At 39.3% G+C, this 21,707-nt stretch overlaps 1 protein-coding gene across 1 annotated transcript in view; it reads right to left on the bottom strand.

The window, feature by feature from the left end:
- Positions 1–2,423: 2,423 nt before the first annotated feature.
- Positions 2,424–21,707, bottom strand: part of AP1G1 (adaptor related protein complex 1 subunit gamma 1) — an 86,067-nt gene continuing 66,783 nt past the window's right edge. The window contains exons 19-25 of the mRNA XM_032284799.1: positions 20,005–20,109; positions 19,186–19,327; positions 18,862–18,988; positions 12,580–12,687; positions 12,289–12,449; positions 8,158–8,256; positions 2,424–6,614 (exon numbers count right to left, since the gene is read on the bottom strand). Of these exons, the coding sequence (XP_032140690.1) occupies positions 6,513–6,614; positions 8,158–8,256; positions 12,289–12,449; positions 12,580–12,687; positions 18,862–18,988; positions 19,186–19,327; positions 20,005–20,109 (844 nt within the window). The 3' untranslated portion in view covers positions 2,424–6,512. The remainder of the gene's footprint in view (positions 6,615–8,157; positions 8,257–12,288; positions 12,450–12,579; positions 12,688–18,861; positions 18,989–19,185; positions 19,328–20,004; positions 20,110–21,707) is intronic.

Raw genomic sequence — 21,707 nt, 5'->3', positions numbered from 1 at the left:
TCTCCTTTCTGTCTCCTTCCTATAGCAGCTGTGCTTCCCCTCTCCAGCTCTCTAGTATGTACATATGCACACACATTCTTTATGCCAGAAGCTTCTCCAGTTTTTCACTACATAATGGAAAGTCTGAAGAAGGAAAGCTCATGTCTATCAGATGTTGATAGAGGAACCATAAAAGACTTTTATTTACTTATTTGTATTTAGTTCCCACTCCTTCAATGATCCACAAAGTCATCTTCAGGCCTAAATCCCTTGTTATTATACCAATAGGTTGAGCATATTTGGATATTCCTAATTTTGGTTCCAAATAAACAGGCAGTATTTACCTAGCTTCAAAGTTTGGAGAAATTTTTTTCTGTAAACATTTTGATATTTTCCAAATATGGGGACAACTGAACTGGGGAAAGGACGTAGGACAGAAAACGCTTAGAAGTGATAAAAATTAATTTGGTGCTTCTGAATTGAAATTCAAATCTGAATACTATTTGTTGTATTATTAAATAAATGTCTATTACTAGCTAGACTATTGTAGCTTTTATATTTTCATCTAATTATAGTACATGAAGATGGCAACGAAATTTACTATTAGAAACTATGAATTTTAACTAAGTCATGCATAATATTATAGAAATGTTGCTTATCAAACAGTACCAAAGGACACTTCTGCATAAACTAGATAACTGCTAGGGCCTACACCCTTCCCCTTTTCAATCAGGACTATCACACCCTCCCCCTTCTCAATCAAGGGAATGTCAGGGATCATCAGAGTAACAGAAAACCTAAAGCTTCCAGCCTCCAAAAAAAGAGTTGACAACCAGGCACGGTGACTCACAACAGTAATCCCAGAACTTTGGGAGGCTGAGGCTAGTGGATCATTTGAACCCAGGAGTTCAAGACCAGCTTGGGCAACATAATGAGACCCTGTCTCTACCAAAGGAAAAAAAATACATAAATTAGCCAGGTGTGGTGGTACACACCAATAGTCCCAGCTACTACAAAGGCTGAGGTGAGAGGATTGCTTGAACCCAGGAGGTCAAGGCTGCAGTGATCAGTGAACACACTGCTGCACTGCAGCTGGATGACACAGGGAGACTCTGTCTAAAAAAAACAAAACAAAACAAAAACAAAAAAACATAAAACAAGTTCACAAGCAGGTGCGGTGGCTCATGCCTATAATCCCAGCACTTTGGGAGGCTGAGGCAGGAGGATTGCTTGAGGTCAAGAGTTCAAGACCAGCCTAGGCAACATAGCAAGACCACATCTCTATAAAAATTTATATATATAAAATACACAGTTCATATAAAATAGACCATGAAATATAACTTATTCTGACTGGTCAAGCCTTCCTCTGCCCAGTCACAGATACACTTGAATAATTCACAAAAAGCAGCTTATAAATAAAACCCATAACCATTCTTAATATACACTTCACCTTGATTTCTCTGCCTTAAGAATTCACCTCTGTAGAAGATTAAGCATGAAATTAATCATGTTATAGTTAAAATGTCCAATTGCACTTAAGACTTTTTCACTGTCTGTAACACAAGTTTGTTGTTGTTGTTGTTCTGAGATGGAGTTTCGCTCATCTTGGCTCACCACAACCTCCATGTCCCAGGTTCAAGTGATTCTCCTGCCTCAGCCTCCAGAGTAGCTGGTATGACAGGCATGCACCACCGTGCCCGGCCAACACAAGCTGTTTTTTATTTTTTGAGACAGAGTCTTGCTTTGTCACCAGGTGCCAGGCTGGAGTGCAGTGGCACGAGCTCGGCTCACTGCAACCTCCACCTCCTGGGTTCAAACAATGCTTCTGCCTCGGCCTCCCAAGTAGCTGGGACTACAGGTGTGCACCACCACGCCCAGCTAATTTTTGTATTTTTTAGTAGAGACGTGGTTTCACCATGTTGGCCAGGATGGTCTCTATCTCTTGACCCAATGATCTGCCCGCCTCAGCCTCACTAAGTGCTGGGATTACAGGCCTGAGCCACCACGCCCGGCCTATTTTTATTTTTTTTGAGACCGGGTCTTGCTCTGTCATCAGGTCAGAGTGCAGTAGCATGATCTCAGCTCACTGCAACCTCCACCTCCCAGGTTTAAGCGATTCTCCTGCCCTCCCAAGTAGCTGGGACTACAGGTGTGCGCCACCACGCCCAGCTAATTTTTGTATTTTTAGTAGAGACAAGGTTTCACTATGTTGGCCAGGATGGTCTCTATCTTTTGACCTTGTGATCCACCCGCCTCGGCCTCTCAAAGTGCTGGGATTACAGGCATGAGCCACCATGCCTGGCCACAAGTTTTTAAGTTGTTCAAATTCCTCTCTTGGTGAGACTTATGTGTAAAAGGAATACTAATGGGTAAGTTTAGCTCAACCTCCGGAATAAGAATTCATCTAAGTCTTCTAATTCACTTGTAAGAAGCAAGGAAGCAAATTTTAAATCACTGAGTATTGACTTTTTATTATTAGTCACTGTTCATAATTTGTTTCAACCAAAAGACAATACACACAGCAGAATTCTAATGCATCCCATGTAAATGTTTACATCCATTTTATTCCTCACTCGCCTCTAAGACTTATCATTTAATTTTAAATTCTTTTTTACATCTCAAAAATATGTCTGCAATAATTAGAGCTTCATTAGCTGTCCCACTTGGAAACAGCTTTTTAATATTTTTACAGTAAAGAAGATGTGATGGGCATAATGAAAATGTAACTTACAACACTATGAAAGAAAAGGGACTTTAGAGGAACACAGTGGGAGTTCATAAAGCAAAGAGTTCAGAAGCTCCTTCCCATGGGGCTTCCAAATAAAAAACGAAAACAAAACACACAAAGCACAACCGCAAGTTCTTTGAGGAAAAAACAACAAAAACAAAAAACCAACTCCAATGTTCCATCTTGAAGCCAGAATCAGCCTCTTGGAAGTTTGTAAAGCAACTGTGCAAGCTGCTTCTGCATTTCCTTCTGTTAAAGTGTTCCAGGTTTTGGAACCCTGTCGATGGGACCCACTCACTGATATTGCTTGAAAAAGTTATTCACTTCCATTTCTACAAGCAGCCCCACTCTCCCAAGCCAAAGCTGGTCAAAAGTTAAACTTCAGGACTTCCTGTGCAATTCTCTCTTCAATGATCCTCCCCACTCCCAGTCATGAATACACAGACATGTAAAACCACTCTCCCAACCACAAAGTTCGTGAACACCCACTTTTTCCTCTCTAGCTTTCTCAGTTTAGGACACTGTGGTTAAAATACATTCTCTGGAAAAAAATATACACATTCAAACTCCTTTCCTCTATTTCTCATGACCCAAATATTTTCCAATGCAGAAGATAATGAAGTTGAACCTCAAAAGCAGTACTCCCTAACTTCCAATCTCTTCTAGGACATTAAAAAAAAAAAAAAAAAAAAAAAGGGAAGCATGTTATATAAACCATTAGTGTCAGACAGTTTTAAAAGTCTATTTTCATATATGAATGGGACAAACAAGGAGTACGAATCACACCTTTAAACTAGCAAGAGGAAAAGAATCCCCTCCCAAATGTTACACTGAGGAATGTTTCTTTAAATGAGAAAGACCTTAAAATTAACAGCTGATCACTATACAGAGCCTAAAACTTCCATGACTGTCCAAACCACCTCAAGGTAACAGCACCAAAGCACTGTAAGAGAAGCTTCTCGGGGAGAACACCCTTCCTACAGTTTTTTGAGATTACTTAGATGAATAAATTCTCCTTTAGGATTCCCCGGGATGGGGCAGAGACTAAAATAAAATTGACTCTTGAAGAGGGAAATAATGAGGTACAAGTGCATGTCAAAGTGTCGAAGTAAGTGTGTGAGGGCTTACTGCTTATCACCCCAGGGTTAGCAAAACAGCCTTGGAAATTGCTCTTTCCTCACAATGCCTCTGAAGTTGTAAATCCATCCAAATTTGTTCCCTCTTGAGTGGTTATACTTGGGAAAGGAATTACTGAAATGTGCAAGTATTCACAGAAATTGAAAAATGTCTCCTTTTAGCTGCAAGGCCAAGTGAGAGGAAAACTAATTCTGATCCTAGAAACTAAGGCACACTGAAGCTTTCAAAGATCCAATCATTTGAAACAGTCTTCACAACCATCAGTATCCTAGGCAGTTATTTGGCTGCTAGTCCTTCTTGTGTTCCGATTCTGAAATCAATTCACATTCTACGCAGCACCCTTTGTGTTAAGGCCATGATATTTTACTCCTAGACAAAGCTATGAATGATCATAAACTCTCCCTCAAAACTATGATCACCCAAGGAAATGCTCTGTCAGCAGAGTAGACCCTTCCCAGCTCCATTATCTGACACTGTCTTATAGCATGGTCTTTAACAGATTTCCTCAGAGATTCAACCCACTTCAAATTAAAAAAACCTGAGCTGGTTAGCTACAAATATAAGAGAGAAAATAAAGCCTCTACACAAAGAGGAATGTTAAGACAAATTCTATTCAAGAAATCCACCAACATTATGTTAATCCTATCATGTTTCACAGCATTAAGTATCCATCCAATGAAATCAGTCTGCAAAGAAACCCTTAAAGGCTATTTTTCATTGCACAGGCAGAGCAGTTGTCTGAAATATGCACTAGTCCACACTTACGTTACTGAAAACTATGCAGGAAATAATATCCTGTTCTTGACTTGATCAACCATTTACCCAGTGGAGTAAGTTTTAGCAGATCTTGCTCATACATACTAGTAAGACCAGAAACTTTCCCCTGTGGAGCCTTTAGTTCAACTCCAGTCTGTCAAATGTTAGGAATAGTCCAGCATCTGATACAGAGCTGGATTTGACAAGACACTGAAGATTTTAAGTAAAGGCTTGGTGAAATGAAGGGGAAAAAATGGATATTTGTTTCCAGGTTTAAGATTGAAGCCATAGTAGTCATTAATTATACTGTATTCAATACAGTAACAATTACAAACATTGTAAGAGCAAGGTGGGCCTCACTTTTTTTCTTCTTCAGTATATAAGACATGGCGCCTGACTACTTGAACGTACACAGTACATTCAACATGTACCACAGAGAGTCACCTCTACTTCATTCCAGCAACTCAATTTCAAAGTTTGATAACACATAGGTCCTTTCTAAAAAGCACTTGGCACTCTCACTAGTTTAAAAAGCTAAAGTCTTTGATGTGGATACTCATGAGATTTGTCTCTTAAAAGAGACCAATTTCCTCAGAGTGAGGAAAGGCTGTTCCTACCCTATGGTGCCCCTAAGACTTCCTCTGACACGGGGGCAAGGAAGCTACAAGGCTTCACTCCAACACCATAAAGTACAATATAGGAAAGATTTCTTTAACCGTGTGGTCTTTATTTCAGTGCCAGTGTTACAGATACAACACAAATGTTCCAGTTAGAAGGAATTCAAATGGAATGCCAAGGTCCAAGCCAGGCTCAGGAAATAAAAAGGGAGGTTTGGAGTAATAGATAAGATGACTCCAATATGCTCCAAGATGAGTTTGATACTCCCTCTTCCTAAGGGCAAAGGTACTTTTGATACAGAGTCTGATCTTTAAAACTGGTGAACTACTCTTTCCACCCATTACCGTATTTCAAACAGGCAAGTTATGGGCTTAGGAGCACTTTAAAATTTGTGGTGGGAATAGGGTCATTAATAACTATGAATGTATCTTTTAGAAGGTGACCATTTTGCACTTTAAGGGGAATCAATTTTGAAAATCATGGAGACTATTCATGACTACAGCTAAAGAATGGAGAGAAAGGGGAGCTGGAAGAGCCTTGGAAGTTTCTATTACAAATAGAGCACCATATCCTTCGTGCCAAATCTCAACAAAAGCTCTTTTTAACTCCATCTGTCCAGTGTTTACAAATAAACTCACAAGGTCTGACCAGCTTTTGATAACAAACATACATACATGTGTTTGTCTGTGTGTATACAGCAATGCACAGAAAAGGCTACCAGGAGCCTAATGCCTCTTTCAAACATTGGGGGAACCAGTAGAAAAAGGCAGGGCTCCCTAATGTCCATTGTTACATTTCCATTCCAAATGCCAGATGTGAAAAGCGCCTGAAGATGGTAACCCAGCTAGTGAGGAATAAATACCCCACCTTGCCCAGTCCACAGAGAAACAACAGTAGAAAGAAGGGGCAACTCTTTGCTGCAGAGACAAAGTGAGTGTTTTTTCACCATGGATTGCAGTCCTCTCCTCTAGACCAGCTGCTTATTTCCTCAGGGGCCCAGGGAATGTTGATTCTGGCTGTAAATGTGGGAGAGATGGAGAAGTGCGGAAAAAGGAGAGGAAGAGGAAGAGTGCAAAGTAGCCTCCAGAAGCAGCCAGCCTCAACAATGGAGGAGAGGACATTAGTCTTTAACAATGCTTCAAGGTCAGCAGTAACTTTAGGAAAATCCTCCTCAGCAGTTCTCTTCAGCTCCTCATGCCCGTGGTACAGTTGGGGGGGACTTGCCAGCAATCACAACCTCCTTCCCAGAGTTCCTTTGATTGAGTGGGATAAGAATGAAAATGGTGCCAAACCCTCATTGCCAGGACTGAGGGGGAAAGTTGTTCACCTCTGCTAGATCTTGCATCGCTGAGCCCTTGTGATTATATGTGAGCTTGATCCGCATTCGCAGCTGTTGCTGTAAGAGGAAAAGAGAAATGCAAATTATATATTGAAATAAAATCTCCAGAATCTGTCCAGTCCACAAATAAGACTTTTAATCTTAGAGGTCAAAACTTACTTTAAAGCAAAACTATTAAGAATGACACACAGGCAAACAACAACAAAAAACACCCAGTACTTTAGGCTTCAGCCAAGAAGCTAACAACGTCATGCCCCCAAGCAGAGAAAGTGCATCTCCAGAACATGTGGTTGGCTTTAATCCTTGAACTGCATTAAAAGGACAGAACCCTTTGGGAGCATTTTCTTTTCTTTTCTTTTTTTTTTTTTTTTGACATAGTTTTGCTCTTATTGTCCAGGCTGGAGTGCAGTGACACGATCTCGGCTCATTGCAACCTCCACCTCTGGCTTCAAGCGAGTGTCCTGCCTCAGCCTCCTGAGTAGCTGGGATTACAGGCACCTGCCACCACACCCAGCTGATTTTTGCATTTTTAGTAGAGACGGGGTTTCACCATGTTGACCAGGCTGGTCTCAAACTCCTGACCTCATGATCCACCCGCCTTGGCCTCCCAAACTGCTGGGATTACAGGTGTGAGCCACCATACCATGGAGCATTTTCCTAGTAACATTTGCTGAGTCCTTTTCAAAAAGATTCAAACCTTGTATTGAAGTCTCTTACAAAATGAGGTGAACGTATACTCATCATATGCTCTACATTCAGATATACTGTTGCTCTGTCTGAAAACCTACAGTAAATGTGAATATAAACTTTTGTTCCTAAGGCATAAAATTTGTTAAAAATTAGTTAACTCACAGGTAACAGCAGTAGTTTTAAGATAACTCAATTAGGTACCTTTTACTTGATGTGGCAGATTTCAAATACAAATGCACTAAGAAATTTTTTTATTCTCTGTATGAGATGGTCAAAGGAATTTGTGCTTGTACTATAGAGGCAGATGCTCAAAATATAGCGAATAGCAGAGGAAAGGCAAGTGTTACAAGAGGAGGAAAGCATACTGGTATTTACGAGCAACTAGTAGTGCTTTGTTAAAGAAATGTTCTGAACCATTTTCCAAAACTCTTTGAAAACCAACTGATTACCATTAAGGTGAGTATTTTTTTTTTTTTGGAAGATATAATAAAATATTGCTAAATTTCAGTTTCTAAGGCTATTTTTCATTTGGCTGCTTCATTTAAAATGCCTCCACTTTTGCTAGTCATACTTAATAATTGCAGCAGTAAATATAGATATTTGGTTTCAACAAATGCTCTTACCTCAGATTTCAACTTGTATATAAATTAAAATGTCTAAGCTTCTCCCATGCCCCCCAAAACTAGACCTTTAATCTAGCTTTTTTTGAAGCTGCATTTTAATAAGATGCCACTAAACCACCTGATGTCTTTGGGGTCCATTTGTTATTTACAAAAGGTCAAGAAAGATCAGGCATTTTCATTGATCTCTAAATACAAGTCAGAAAAATCTAAAGAAACAAAGCAGAAATTTATTTCAGGAAATATGCTTACACTTCAGCTCAGATATTGGCTACAAATGTGCTACTCACCTTCTGAGGGTTCAGAACTTTAATGACTTGTGTGATGGTCCCCGTGTTAAATGCTGGGACAATGCTGCTGCTAGGAGACAAAAGCTGCAGCTGGAATGTCTAGAGGGGAACAAAGGGCACTCTTCAGAAAAAGAAACACGCAATGCTAGGTCAGAGATATCAAAAAACATTTAGACACCCAGATGTCAAGTAAGATTTCACTACTAAGTTTTGCCTACTACTTGTTTTCTAACATCAGGAATTCATAGCACGTGAGCTGACTCACTGTGTGGTATTTATAAAAACCCACTGTTCAGTTCTTGGATCATGACAACCAGCAATAAACCACACTCTCTGGCAGAAGGAATTTTAGCCTACCTCTTTTCAAAAGCTGACCAATTCTTGTTCTGGCAACTTCACTTAATAGTAACTGATCAAGTATGCAAGTAAAATATAGGTGCTTGACTTAAAAAACAGCCCAAAAGAAACCAAAAGAAAAGCTTTCCAAAAATAGCAAACCAACATACTGGTCAGCAACTATAAGCTTCTATGCTTTTTTGTGTGACTGGATGACTAGGGCCCACAGACTTGAACTTTTGTTTTTTAAAGCCTGCATAATCTAGAATGTCTCAAGGCCTTCTCTCCACATGACAAAGAGGTAAAAGAAAGACTTCCAGAACCAGCCTATACAGCAAAAGACCTAGATAAGCCACACACCATAATTTGTTGAATGCTGGTAGGGTTTATTTGCTTGTTTATAGAAACAAGAGACGAAAGTGCTATAAAGAACAGGCTAGGTAAACCATACTGTACTATGTAGCTATTCTATAAACTAGAATTTGGAAATCTTTGCTAAAAGTAGATTAGACTTCTAAAATATTTAAGAGTGAGAGAAATACACTAGTCTTTTCTAGGGCCAAAAGTTACAAGAGTGAGATTCACTCTCAGTGCACAGATATATTACACTGGGGGTCTGGGTGTGGTAATCCTAGCACTTTGGGACGCTGAGGCAGGCAGATCACCTGAGATCAGGAGTTCTAGACTAGTCTGGCCAACATGGTGAAATATCATTTCTACTAAAAATACAAAAAATTAGCCGAGAGTGGGGGTGCATGCCTGTAATCCTAGCTACTCAGGAGGCTGAGGCAAGAGATTTGCTTCAACTCAGGAGGCAGAGGTTGCAGTGAGCCAAGATCACACCACTGCACTCCAGCCTGGGCAACAGAGTGAGACTTCATTTCAAAAAAGAAGAAAAAAATGTGTGTGTGTGTGTGTGTGTGTGTGTGTGTGTGTGTGTGTGTGTGTTCTTATCCATAATTCTACTGCCACATTAAATTATGTTAAGCTAAAATATTATTCATTACTACTATATTTCATTAAATGTAAGATACCATCAATTGTAATTCACACCATTATTTTATGTACCACTGAGATAGAAAACATGCAGCCTATTAGACTATGACAAGATATCAGTTTTAAAATTTACCCCACAGGGCTCGGTGGCTCACACCTGTAATCCCAGCAGTTTGGGAGGCCAAGGTGGGCGAATCACCTGAGGTCAGGAGTTGAAGACCAGCCTGACCAACATGGAGAAACCCAATCTCTACTAAAAATGCAAAATTAGCCAGGCGTGGTGGCACATGCTGTAATCCCATCTACTCAGGAGGCTGTGGCAGGAGAATCGCTTGAACCCAGGAGGCAGAGGCTGGGGTGAACAGATATCACACCATTGCACTCCAGCCTGGGCAAGAAGAGCAAAACTCTGTCTTAAAAAAAAAATAAGTAAAATAAAATGTACCCCAATTTCAGAAACATTAAAACACAAAAATATGTAGAACCTATAAAATATGACATTTTAAAGTTGAAAATACATCATCATGCTGCACTGTACAGTACACCACCAAAAACAAGGCCTTTAATAGCAGGGGTGATAAGTCGCTAGAGCAGCAGCCTAGAGTAACAAGTATAAAACCTAAGTTGCAGAAACTAAACATACCGAGCACTGAACAGATGAAAAGTGCTTCAAACAGTGCCTAATTCAAAAAATTTAATTATTCCTTTAAGCAACCTTAGGAAGTAGCTATCATTATCATCATCCCTCTTTGCAAATGAAGACCCTGACACATACAGACTAAGTGACTTTCTTCATATCATACAACTAGTATTGAAATCCAAATAGAGTGGCTCTAGAGTTCATTAGTGGTCTTTTACCACTTAACACTACAGCTCCCTTTTTTTTTTTTCTTTTTTTAACGACAGGGTCTCATTCTATCACCCACGCTCGAGTGCAGTGGCATCATCTTGCTCACTGCAACCTCAACCTCCAGGGCTCAAGCGATTCCTCCACCTCAGCCTCCTGAGTAGCTGGAATCACAGGCATACACAATCGCGTCTGGCTAATTTTTTGTATTTTTGGTAGAACGGGGTTTCACCATATTGCCCAGGCTAGTCTCAAACTCCTGAGCTCAAGTGATCCACCAGCCTTGGCCTCCCAAATTACTGGAATTACAGGTGTGAGCCACCATGTCCAGCCAACTGCTTCTTTTTTTTTTTTTTGAGACGGAGTTTCACTCTTGTTACCCAGGCTGGAGTGCAATGGCACGATCTTGGCTCACCACAACCTCCGCTTCCTGGGTTCAGGCAATTCTCCTGCCTCAGCCTCCTGAGTAGCTGGGATTACAGGCACGCACCACCATGCCCAGCTAATTTTTTGTATTTTTAGTAGAGACGGGGTTTCACCACGTTCACCAGGATGGTCTCGATCTCTTGACCTCGTGATCCACCCGCCTCGGCCTCCCAAAGTGCTGGGATTACAGGCGTGAGCCACCGCGCCCGGCCTACCAACTGCTTCTTAAACGTCTAAATTATTCTGGCTCCTACAAAGTGTAAGCAAAGAAGGCTGCATGAGAGTCAAGAGGATGAAGAAAAAATTTAAAAAAGATTGTAAAGTCAGCAGTACCCACAAATAAAGAAAACATACTCAATTTCCAAAAATGTGTTGTCTGAATGTCTAAATGCCATATTTCACATGCCACTGCCAAGATTAGGTTAGCTTAGTCTAAATCAGTGGTTGGCAAACTATGGCCCATTGGCCAAGAATGGCCCAACATCTGATTTTACAAATAACATTTTACTGGAACAAACTATGTTCATTCATTTACATGTCATGTACAGATATTTCTGCACCATAAGAGAAGTGAGTGGCAATAAAAACCAGATAGCAACCTAATACTATCTCATCTTTTTTAGAGAAACTACCCATTCCTCATTCTAAACTTTTCTTTATTCAGAACTTTTATTTACTATTTTTTGAAACAGAATCTCACTGCCACCCAGGCTGGAGTGCAGTGGCATAATCACAGCTCAATGCATCTTCAGCCTCCTGGGTTCAAGCGATTCTCCTGCTTCAGTCTCCCGAGTAGTTGGGATTACAGGCACCTGCCACCACACCCAGCTAATTTTTTTTGTACTTTTAGTAGAGACAGGAGCCGCATCACATTGGCCAAGTTCTCGAACTCCTGACCTCAAGTGATCCGCCTGCCTCAGCCTCCCAAAGTTGTGGAATTACAATCGTGAGCCACTGCACCCAGACTCAAGACTTTTCATTACTCAAAAACAAACATAAATATCCTTTAACTAAAATTTGGTATAAACCAAACCTTCATTAACAAAAACAGTTACCATATCTATAATAAACTGGATGTTAATGAGGGAGGAATGTTTCTCTCACTTATATACCAAAAGACAAAAAATTTCAATTCTCAACTGGTGACTAGAAGATAATACAAAATAAACAAAGCTTCTCAATCTACTTTAATACTATGCCAGATTTTGTGTATTTAGGTCTTTAAACTGTATTACTAAAGCCTAACCTATCCTCAATGCCCAGAATATTAACTGACCACCTTGCTCTCACTATTAGAATTGTTTTTCTTTATCCTATAATACTAACCATCAGAATACTTGTAACCTAGTAAAAATTATTCACTAAAAATGATATGCTTCAATGAATCGCAAGTTACATTATTGTTAGAGTTAAATCTGCAAATTTAATCTCTAAACATTAAAACATATCCTTTACCAAACACATGAAAAAAAAAAAATCAGCCAATCTTTAATCAAAGGAAAAAGGTAAAGAAGACATTGTAGTACCTTTGGTACTGCAGCTTGGAAAACAAAGTCCGTCATATCTAGCTCTGTGCTGTTGGAGGCCTGTATCGTTATCACTGTTACACTGGGGTTGGTATTTGACCGTTCAAAGGTGAATTCTATCTTCAAGCCATTCTTACTGTATGCTGTGATGGAGGGGATGCCTGAGAAAGTACAGGAAGATAAGTCTTATTGTAGTCAGCCTAATGCTTGCAGAATTATTACTTCTTTTTCTTAATAACCACCTCTATTACTCAGTGCTCCATGTAATGATGGTAACAACAGTCATCGTACCTGCAGCAATATCATTGAAGAGAGGCTGTGATGAAAGCCCATCCAACAAGAAGGGGGGCTGGGATATCTGCGGGACTGAGGCAGGAGCAGGAGCAGCAGCTGGAGCACCTAAAGGAAATATTCCAATGGAAAGTCAACCTTAGACAGCATGACAAAGTTTATTAAGAAATTATAGGGAAAATTACTCTGATCTCAGGTTAACAACAGATTCCTTAAACAAGATGCAAAAAGCATAGACTACAAAGAGGAAGAACTAAACATTCAAGTACTTTAAAATGAGCAACTTCTGTTCATTAAAAAAAATACTCTAAGAGAAAGAAAAGCCTAAGCAAAAAAAGGGAAAACCACTTCTCAAAAAAAAAAAAAAAAAAAAAAAAAAATTAGCCAGGCATGGTGGCATTCACCTATAGTCCGAGCTACTTGAGAGACTGTGGTGGGAGGATCACCAAAGCCTAGAAAGTTGAGGTTACAATGAACTGTGATTGCACCACTGTACTCCAGTCTGGGAGACAGAGTGCGACCCTGTCCGGAAAAAAAAAAAAAAAGTAAAGAGAGCCCACAGACAGGAGAAAAGGTTTGCTACACAGTAATGAATAGAAAAGTATCTAAATGATAACTGTCATCTATAAATCGATAAGAAACAGCTAACCCAACTTAAAAGTGTCAAGATACATAAACAAGCAAGTCAAAGAAGAGGAAACCTGAATGAAAAGGGAATCTTATAAAAAGATGCTCAATTTTACCAGTAATGATAGAACTGGAATTTAAAATTATAGCAATATACTACTACATGTCTATCAAAACGATGAAAATTTCAATGTCTGATAATTCCAGATGTTGGCAAGAACATGGAACAACAGGAATTTTTAAACTCCACTGTAGGAATATAAACTAGGTACAACCAATCTAGAGAGTAATCTGGCAACAGCTGGGTTGAACATCAGTATATCCTTAAACTGAGGTTTCTCAATTTTGAAAGCAATAGCTTTTAGGCTTCCTAATTCTTTGTTGTAGGGGGCTGCCTTGTTTATTGCAGGATATCACCCCTGGGCTTTTATGCATTACATGGCAGTATCCTCCCGGTTGTGACAACCAGAAATATCTTCAGACACTGCCAACCTCTGGAAGGCAAAATCTTCCCCAGTTGAGAACCATTACCCTTCTTAGAGATACTTTTAGTTAATCTTTGCATGCGTACACTGGGAGATACATCCAAAAGCATTCACAGCAGGAATACTTCTAATGGTGAAATACTCGAAACAATCAAAATGTCGGCCATCTTGATAATGAATAAGTAAACTGCGTTATGTTGAAAAACTAAAATACTACACATGTGCAACAGTAAAAAGTGAATTAACCAGAAATACACTTAACATGGATATTTCATAATTCATTCTCACAATTACAATATTTAGCAAAAAAAGGTGCCAAAAAAAAAAAAAACCCAACACATTAAGTTGGATACCATGTCTAAACAGGTAAAAACTAGCAAAACAATACTAAATACTGTATCAAGAAATGCACAGGAATGGCAAACAACAATGTTAAACATCACTTTAGGATAGACAGTAGTTACCTCTTGAATAAAAAAGAAATGGGATGAGAGGGAAATACACAGAGGACATCAACCCTCTTCATATTTTATTTTACAAACTAGGTAGATCAAAACATTCATTAAATTTTGTAGATGTTTTCTAGGCACGGTGGCTCAAGCCTGTAATCCCAGCACTTTGGGAGGCCAAGGCAGGCAGATCACCTGAGGTCCGGAGTTTGAGACCAGCCTGGCCAACATGGTGAAACCCCGTCTCTACTAAGAATACAAAAATTAGCTGGACATGGTGGCGTGTGCCTGTAATCCCAGCTATTCAGGAGACTGAGACAGGAGAATCCCTTGAACCTAGGAGTGGAGGTTGCAGTGAGCTGAGATCTTGCCACTGCACTACAGCCTGGGCAACAGAGTAAGACTCCATCTCAAAATAAAAAAAAATTGTATATGTTAAATGCTGTAAAACAAAATTTTAACACACACACACACACACACACACACACACACACACACACACGTATATATATCCTGCAAGGGGTGGTACAAAATAGGGTGGGAAAAAGAAATAGATTACCATTTTCATTTAATCTTTCCAAACAAGAACAATTTGACAACCATACAATAGGAGATAATTCATAGAATAAGAGGGAAATCAATATTCTAAGAAAAACAATAAGAAAATTCAGCAAAATTAAAAGAATGTATTTTAAGCCAGGTACAGTGGCTCACGCCTGTAATCCCAGCACTCTGGGAGACCGAGGTGGGAGGATCACTGGAGGTCCAGAGTTCAAGACCAGCCTGACCACAAGGAGAAACCACATCTCTACTAAAAATACAACATTAGCCATGTGTGGTGGTACATGCCTGTAATCCCAGCTATTCAGGAAGCTGAGGTGGGAGAATCGCTTGAACCTGGGAGGCAGAGGTTACAGTAAGCCAAGATTGTGCCATTGCACTCCAGCCTGGATAACAAGAGCGAAACTCCATTTAAAAAAAAAAAAGTATTTTATACTTAAATAGACTTCAAATTACTTACGAAATTAACTGAAAATATGCCATTTAAAAAAGAATCAACACAATGAAATAATGGAAGGCTAGAATATCTTTTTTTTAATTTTTTTTAAGAGTATGACAGCAAAAGTGAAGGGAAAAAAGATACTAAAGAACACTAGAAAAGTAAATGGCAGGCACGTGTGGTGGCTCATGCCTGTAATCTGGCACTTTGGGAGGCCAAGGCAGGTGGATCACCTGAAGTCAGGAGTTAGAGACTGGCCTGGCCAACATGGCGAAACCTCGTCTCTACTAAAAACACAAAATGGCCTGGCCAACATGGCGAAACCCGGTCTCTACCAAAAATACAAAACTTAGCTGGGCGTGGTGGCACGCGCCTATAGTCCCAGCCACTCAGGAGGCTAAGGCAGGAAAATTGCTTGAACCCAGGAGGCTGAGGTTGCAGTGAGCCAAGATCACGCCACTGAACTTCAGCCTGGGTGACAGAGCAAGACTCTGTTAAAAAATAAAAAGTAAATAACACACTAAAAATTAGCAAAGAAAGCAGAAATACAGAGGCTAAGCAAAGCACAAGAAGCTAAAATAAATGCAAACACCATTTGTGTAGTCCAGCAGATTACCAATAAAGTAGACAAAGAAACATTCATATAGTTCTCCTAGTCTAAAAAATCTAATTGAGAAAATTTCTCCCAATTCGCATTTTTAAAACAATTTTAGAAATGTGGTCTCATGGAAAATCAGAGGCTACTCAACATACACATAGGCAGCATATAAGTCCCCAACTCCCTCAAATTTTACTTTTTAAAAAATACTGTAAAAGTATAGCAAGGTAGTTTAGGGGAACAACAGAAACTTATTGCTCCAAACCCTTTAAAATCACAGGCTAAATCTATTTCTGAATTTCTACTGACTTAATTTTCGACATAAATAGGGTGAAACTGTAATGATAAATTTAAAAATTTAGAATTCGAAAATTTGAAAATTAATGTAAAAAATGGAAAAACATCTTCAAAATACATTATGAATAAAGAAAACCTAGACTTTTTAACATTTTATCATCTTGCTTTAACATACAATACTAGGAAAATAAAAAAGAACGAAAGACAAGACTCCACAATAAATGAGTTAAGGATACAAGAACGTTCAGAAAGAAAACCCAACTATAATACAGTTATGTGGATAAATATTAAACATTCCCTGTGATCAAAAAATAATAGGGCCCCTCCCTGCTGGCCAAGCCTGGCAGAAGGGTGTACAAAATTTTAAAAATAATACTAAAATAAAATAGGACCAAATTTTCACCCACTAGGACTTTTAAAAATGATAATATACAATGTTTATGACAGAGAAACACACAAATTGAGGAAAAGGTAAATAATATTTACCAAGTGCCTACTATCTGTCATGTACTCAATAGATCAATGGGCCTCACAAATAACCCTATGGAATAAGTATTAATCATCCTAATTTTAACCACATTCAGAAAGACTAAGTAACTTAGTCTAAGAAATTAATCTAAAATAAGAACAAATTGATGTAATATTTGTTGAAGCCACTAGGTAAGAAAAATCTAGGAACAAAAATACCCCATACTGGCCAGGGGTGGTAGCTCATGCCTGTAATCCCAGCACTTAGGGAAGCCAAGGTGAGCAGATCACTTGAGGTCAGGAGTTCAAGATCAGCCTGCCCAACATGGTGAAACCCCATCTCTACTTAAAAAAATACAAAAATTGGCCAGGCGCGGTGGCTCACGCCTGTAATCCCAGCACTTTGGGAAGCTGAGGTGGGTGGATCACGAGGTCAAGAGATCGAGACCATCCTGGTCAACATGGTGAAACCCCGTCTCTACTAAAAATACAAAAAATCAGCTGGGCATGGTGGCGTGTGCCTGTAATCCCAGCTACTCAGGAGGCTGAGGCAGGAGAATGGCCTGAACCCAGGAGGCGGAGGTTGCGGTGAGCCAAGATCGCGCCATTGCACTCCAGCCTGGGTAACAAGAGCGAAACTCCGTCTTAAAAAAAAATAAAAAAATACAAAAATTAGCCAGGTGTGGTAGCACACACCTGTAATCCCAGCTACTCGAGAGGCTGAGGTAGGAGAATCACTTGAACCCGGGAGATAAAGGCTGCCATGAGATGAGATCATGCCGCTACACTCCAGCCTGGGCAACAAAACAAGACTCCATTTAAAAAAAAAAAAAAACCAACTCAAAATACCCAATACTAAGGAACTGAGTAAACAATAGTGCAAACTTGTTGATAAAATATTAGTCATCTAAAATTATGATTATGAAGACTATATGCTAACATGGAAATACCAACATGTTAGGTGAAGTATATACTGTGGTTTAACTATGGGGTTGCTTTTTCTTTGCCAGTCATCCAGTATAGCTTTGGCATTTGAAGATTTCAAATTGATCATCTGTAAATAATTCAACAGTACATGACAAGTAACATTTTGAAATTTTGTTAAGGCACAGACATAAATCCTATACTCTGTGGCTGTTCTGTATTAGGAGAAAAAAAAAAAATCAGCCTGTGGGAACGAGCTTAGCTGACCATCCAATTTCTTATCCTATGTCTATTTTTTACTCAAGGTCATGTATGCTTTAACTCTACATTATCCTTTTAAAGATGGCAAAACCCCATCTCTACTAAAAATACAAAAAATTAGCTGGGCGTGGCGGCATGCCCCTGTAATTCCAGCTACTCAGGAGGCTGAGGCAGGAGACTCGCTTGAATCTGGGAGGCAGAGAGTGAAGTTAGCTAAGATCGTGCCACTGCACTCCAGCCTGGGCAACAGAGTAAGGCTATCTCAAAAATAAAAAAAAAAAGACGACATTTTAACCTTTCAGCTATACTTGACACTGTAATTTAGAAGTTGTAGGCCAGGCGTGGTGGCCCACACCTGTAATCTCAGCACTTTCAGAGGTCAAGGTGGATCAGGAGTTCAAGATCAGCATGGCCAAGATGGTATAACCCCATTTCTACTACAACTATAAAAACTAGCCAGACACAGTGGCAGGCACCTGTAATTCCAGCTACTTGGGAGTCTGAGGCAGGAGAATCACCTGAACCCAGGCGGCGGAGGTTGTACTGAGCCAAGATTGTGTCACTGCACGCCAGTCTGGGTGACAGAGTGAGACTTCATCTCAAAAAAAAAAACAAACAAACAAACAAAAAAAACTGTATTGGACTCAGGTTTATCATACTGCTGAACACGTCAATTACAAATGACTGGTATATATGAAGAGAAGAAAAAAATATCCCCAAATGAAATGTTTGAATATTATGAGCAACTATTCCTTCAGTTGCTTTAATTACACAAAGTGTAGAAAGGAAGGAAGATAAAAGGTAGGTAGTAGGTTAACATCCCTCCACAAATGCTCACAGCTATTGAAAACTAACCATGAGTGGAAAGGAACCAAGAAGTCATACCTTGGGACACTGAGCCTGAAAGGGTAAGTAGTTTCTATCTTAAAACACTGTGAATAATTTATTCACCCAAAATTAAAAGTTAGCCTTTAAGAAATCCCTATAAATTATCTTTAGAGCATTAGCATGACAGCTTATAATCCAGATATTGTGAAGACTTGATTCTTGCTTCTCATGTAGGCTCTCCTGTCTTCAAACGATTCACATGCTGAGAAGTCTGGATTCAGTTTAGTTTTGCCCCAAGGCCTCCTATGTTTTCCCAGACATTAAATAGCTCCAGACTGGCCTCACCTGTAAGGTTGATGTCTCCCAGCAAATCAAGAAGTTCTCCACCAGCAGAAGATGGTTTGCTTGTAGGTGCAGTTGGAATAACAGGTGTTATGTCATTTCCTCCCAACAAATCCAATAAATCATTGGCCTAAACAAGGTAACAACAGCTCAATTCATCATTATTTGTCTAGTTTACACCTAATGCAAAGCTCTTTCAATATGTAAAAATAAGGAAGGAAATCATCAACCAATCCAAGAACATTAAAGGGACTCAGCTAAGAGACAAGCTGTAAGGGACTGTAAAATCATAAGATGCCCCAGATGAGCAAGTGAAAGGCTGGCTACCTGGCTGGTGGGCTGTGGCCCAGCGGGTGGTGGTTTGGTCTCCAGTGGAGCTGGTTCTGTCTCTCCATTTGTCTGCACAATCTCAGTAGGGCCGTTTGTGGTCACTTTTTCCATGACAGGCATTCTCTCAAGCAGAGCAGACCTAGAAGAATCTGAAGTGGTTAAATTCTAGGCAGTTAACCTAGATTCCCTACCCAAAATAATCATCATTAACTATGTTGAGCCCAAACATGGAGATCCATCTCCCCTCCCCAACCAACACATACACTAAAATAGAAGGTAGATTATAAGAATACATGACCTAAATTCCTGGCTGGATTAAGGGCAGACAAAAAAAATCTTGAATAAACCAATTGTCCCACCTAAATCCCAAAGCATATATTTCACTGGTAGAGAGACTGAGATGAAAGAAAGGTAAACCCATAGGTACTAACAGTCAAAAAGATATACCTAATAGAAGGAAAAAAAGAGGACAAACACCAAAATGTAACAATAATGGAATCTGAATGAAATTATTCGTCTTGAAAAAAATACAATTCCTACTTCTTAACTAAATAAAATAGAAAAGAAAGCAAACTTTCCATACCAAAAAAAGTGGTAAGAGTTGGAGGCAGAATGAAAGAAGAGAGTCAATTTATTTCTTTAGAGACTAGACAGAATAGTAGATGGACAAAACAGAAGCAGCCAAGCAATTAGAACTAAATAGGGATATGAAGACCAATTAACAAAGCTCAAGGAATGAATTTTCTTTATGAATTACCATAACAATTTATTCAGGATGCTAAGAGATAGACACATTGCTTAGTTTCTTTCGCTCACCTCATGTGGTCGTATTTCTTGAAAAGTGCATTATATTCTACTGCCCTCTGCTGGAGTTCCACATCAATGCTGCTTCCATAGATAGAAACCACTTTCTTAATTCGGCTATAAGATGAAATGACAAACAATATCAAATACCCAAAAGAAAATTTACAAATAAATAGAGAGAATGTTTAATAAGCCAGAATTTTCTGCTTAAAATACTGAAATACTCATTTTTTTCTAATTCATATAATTTTCCAAAAACAAAATACTTTATCTTCATCCATTTATCTGACATTTCACATGATACTATTCTTATTGTAACTCTAGATTTTTGTCTGTTAAATATTCCACTCCCATTTTGCAGCAATGATGGTGCAGAAAAAATACATATATATGCCACTACTAAAATTTGCTAGAGAAAAGTACCAACTATTACTTTGCCACAGAAGAAATTTGTATTGTTCACTCTCTTATTTCAAAATAATTTTTAATCTCCTATAAAAGGGTCATAGCATCAAAATGTTGACCCCAAATTCTTCCAGTCACAATTTTAAAAGTAATTCAATATCATTTTTCCTAAGACTTCACATTTAAAAGTGAAGCAGAAAAACTATGAAAATTAAGTTTGCCTTAAATATGCTTGGGTGGGAAACTAACCCAAGAATCTACTCATTCAAAATAGAAAAGAGGAGAATTGGCCGGGCGTGGTGGCTCACGCCTGTAATCTCAGTACTTTGTGAGGCTGAGGCAGGCGATCACCTGAGGTCAGGAGTTCAAGACCAGCCTGGCCAACATGGTGAAACCCTGTCTTAAAAAAAAAAAAAGGAGGAGAATTAAAAGATTTAATCACCAAAACATTCATGATTTTATTCCTATTAAGACATTCAAAATATATTAAACCAATACTTTAGCTGGATCATGTGATAAGGAGTCTGAGACCACTCTAGCCAACATGGTGAAATACCATTTCTACTAAAAAATACAAAAATTAGCCAGGTGTGGTGGAAAGAGCCTATAATCCCAAACACTGGGGAAGCTGAGGCAGGAAAATTGCTTGAACCTGGGAGGCAGAAGTTGCAGTGAGCAGCCACTAAACTCCAGCCTGCACAACAGAGCAAGACTCTGTCATAAAACAAAACAAAATAAAATAAAATATAAAATACAAATAAACCAAAACCTTTGTGTGGGAAACTAGATTCTCAACTTAAAAAAAAAAAAAGTATTAGAAATCTCATTCTAAAAAGATAACTTTTAGGCCAGGTGCAGTGGCTCACATCTAGAATCCCTATACTTTGGGAGGCCAGAGCAGGAGGATAGCTTGAGCCCAGGAGTTCAAGACTAGCCTGGGCAACAAACAAAAAGCTTTCTCTATAAAAAACAAATTTTAAAATTAGCCAAGCACAGTGGCGTGCACTTGCAGTCCCAGCTATTTGGAGGCTGAGACAGGGAGATCCCTTAAGCCCAGGAGTTCAAGGTTGCAGTAGGCTATGACGGCACCACTACACTCCATCCTGGGTAAGAGAGCAAGACCCTGTCTCAACAAACAAACAAACAAAACCCCAAAACTTTTTGCTTCAAAATAATCCACAGAGGAGTAAAAGAATGAGAGGAAGGGGCCAGGCACAGTGGCTCATGCCTGTAATCCCAGCGCTTTGGGAGGCCGAGGCAGGTGGATCACAAAGTCAGGAATTCAAGACTAGCCTAGCCAACATGGTGAA

This window comes from Sapajus apella, unplaced genomic scaffold, assembly GCF_009761245.1.
Source record: "Sapajus apella isolate SASKATOON/1434 unplaced genomic scaffold, GSC_monkey_1.0 scaffold15, whole genome shotgun sequence".
NCBI classification, from domain to species: domain Eukaryota; kingdom Metazoa; phylum Chordata; class Mammalia; order Primates; family Cebidae; genus Sapajus; species Sapajus apella.
Note: the sequence above shows the minus strand (reverse complement) of the source record. Positions and strands in the feature narration are given on the sequence as shown.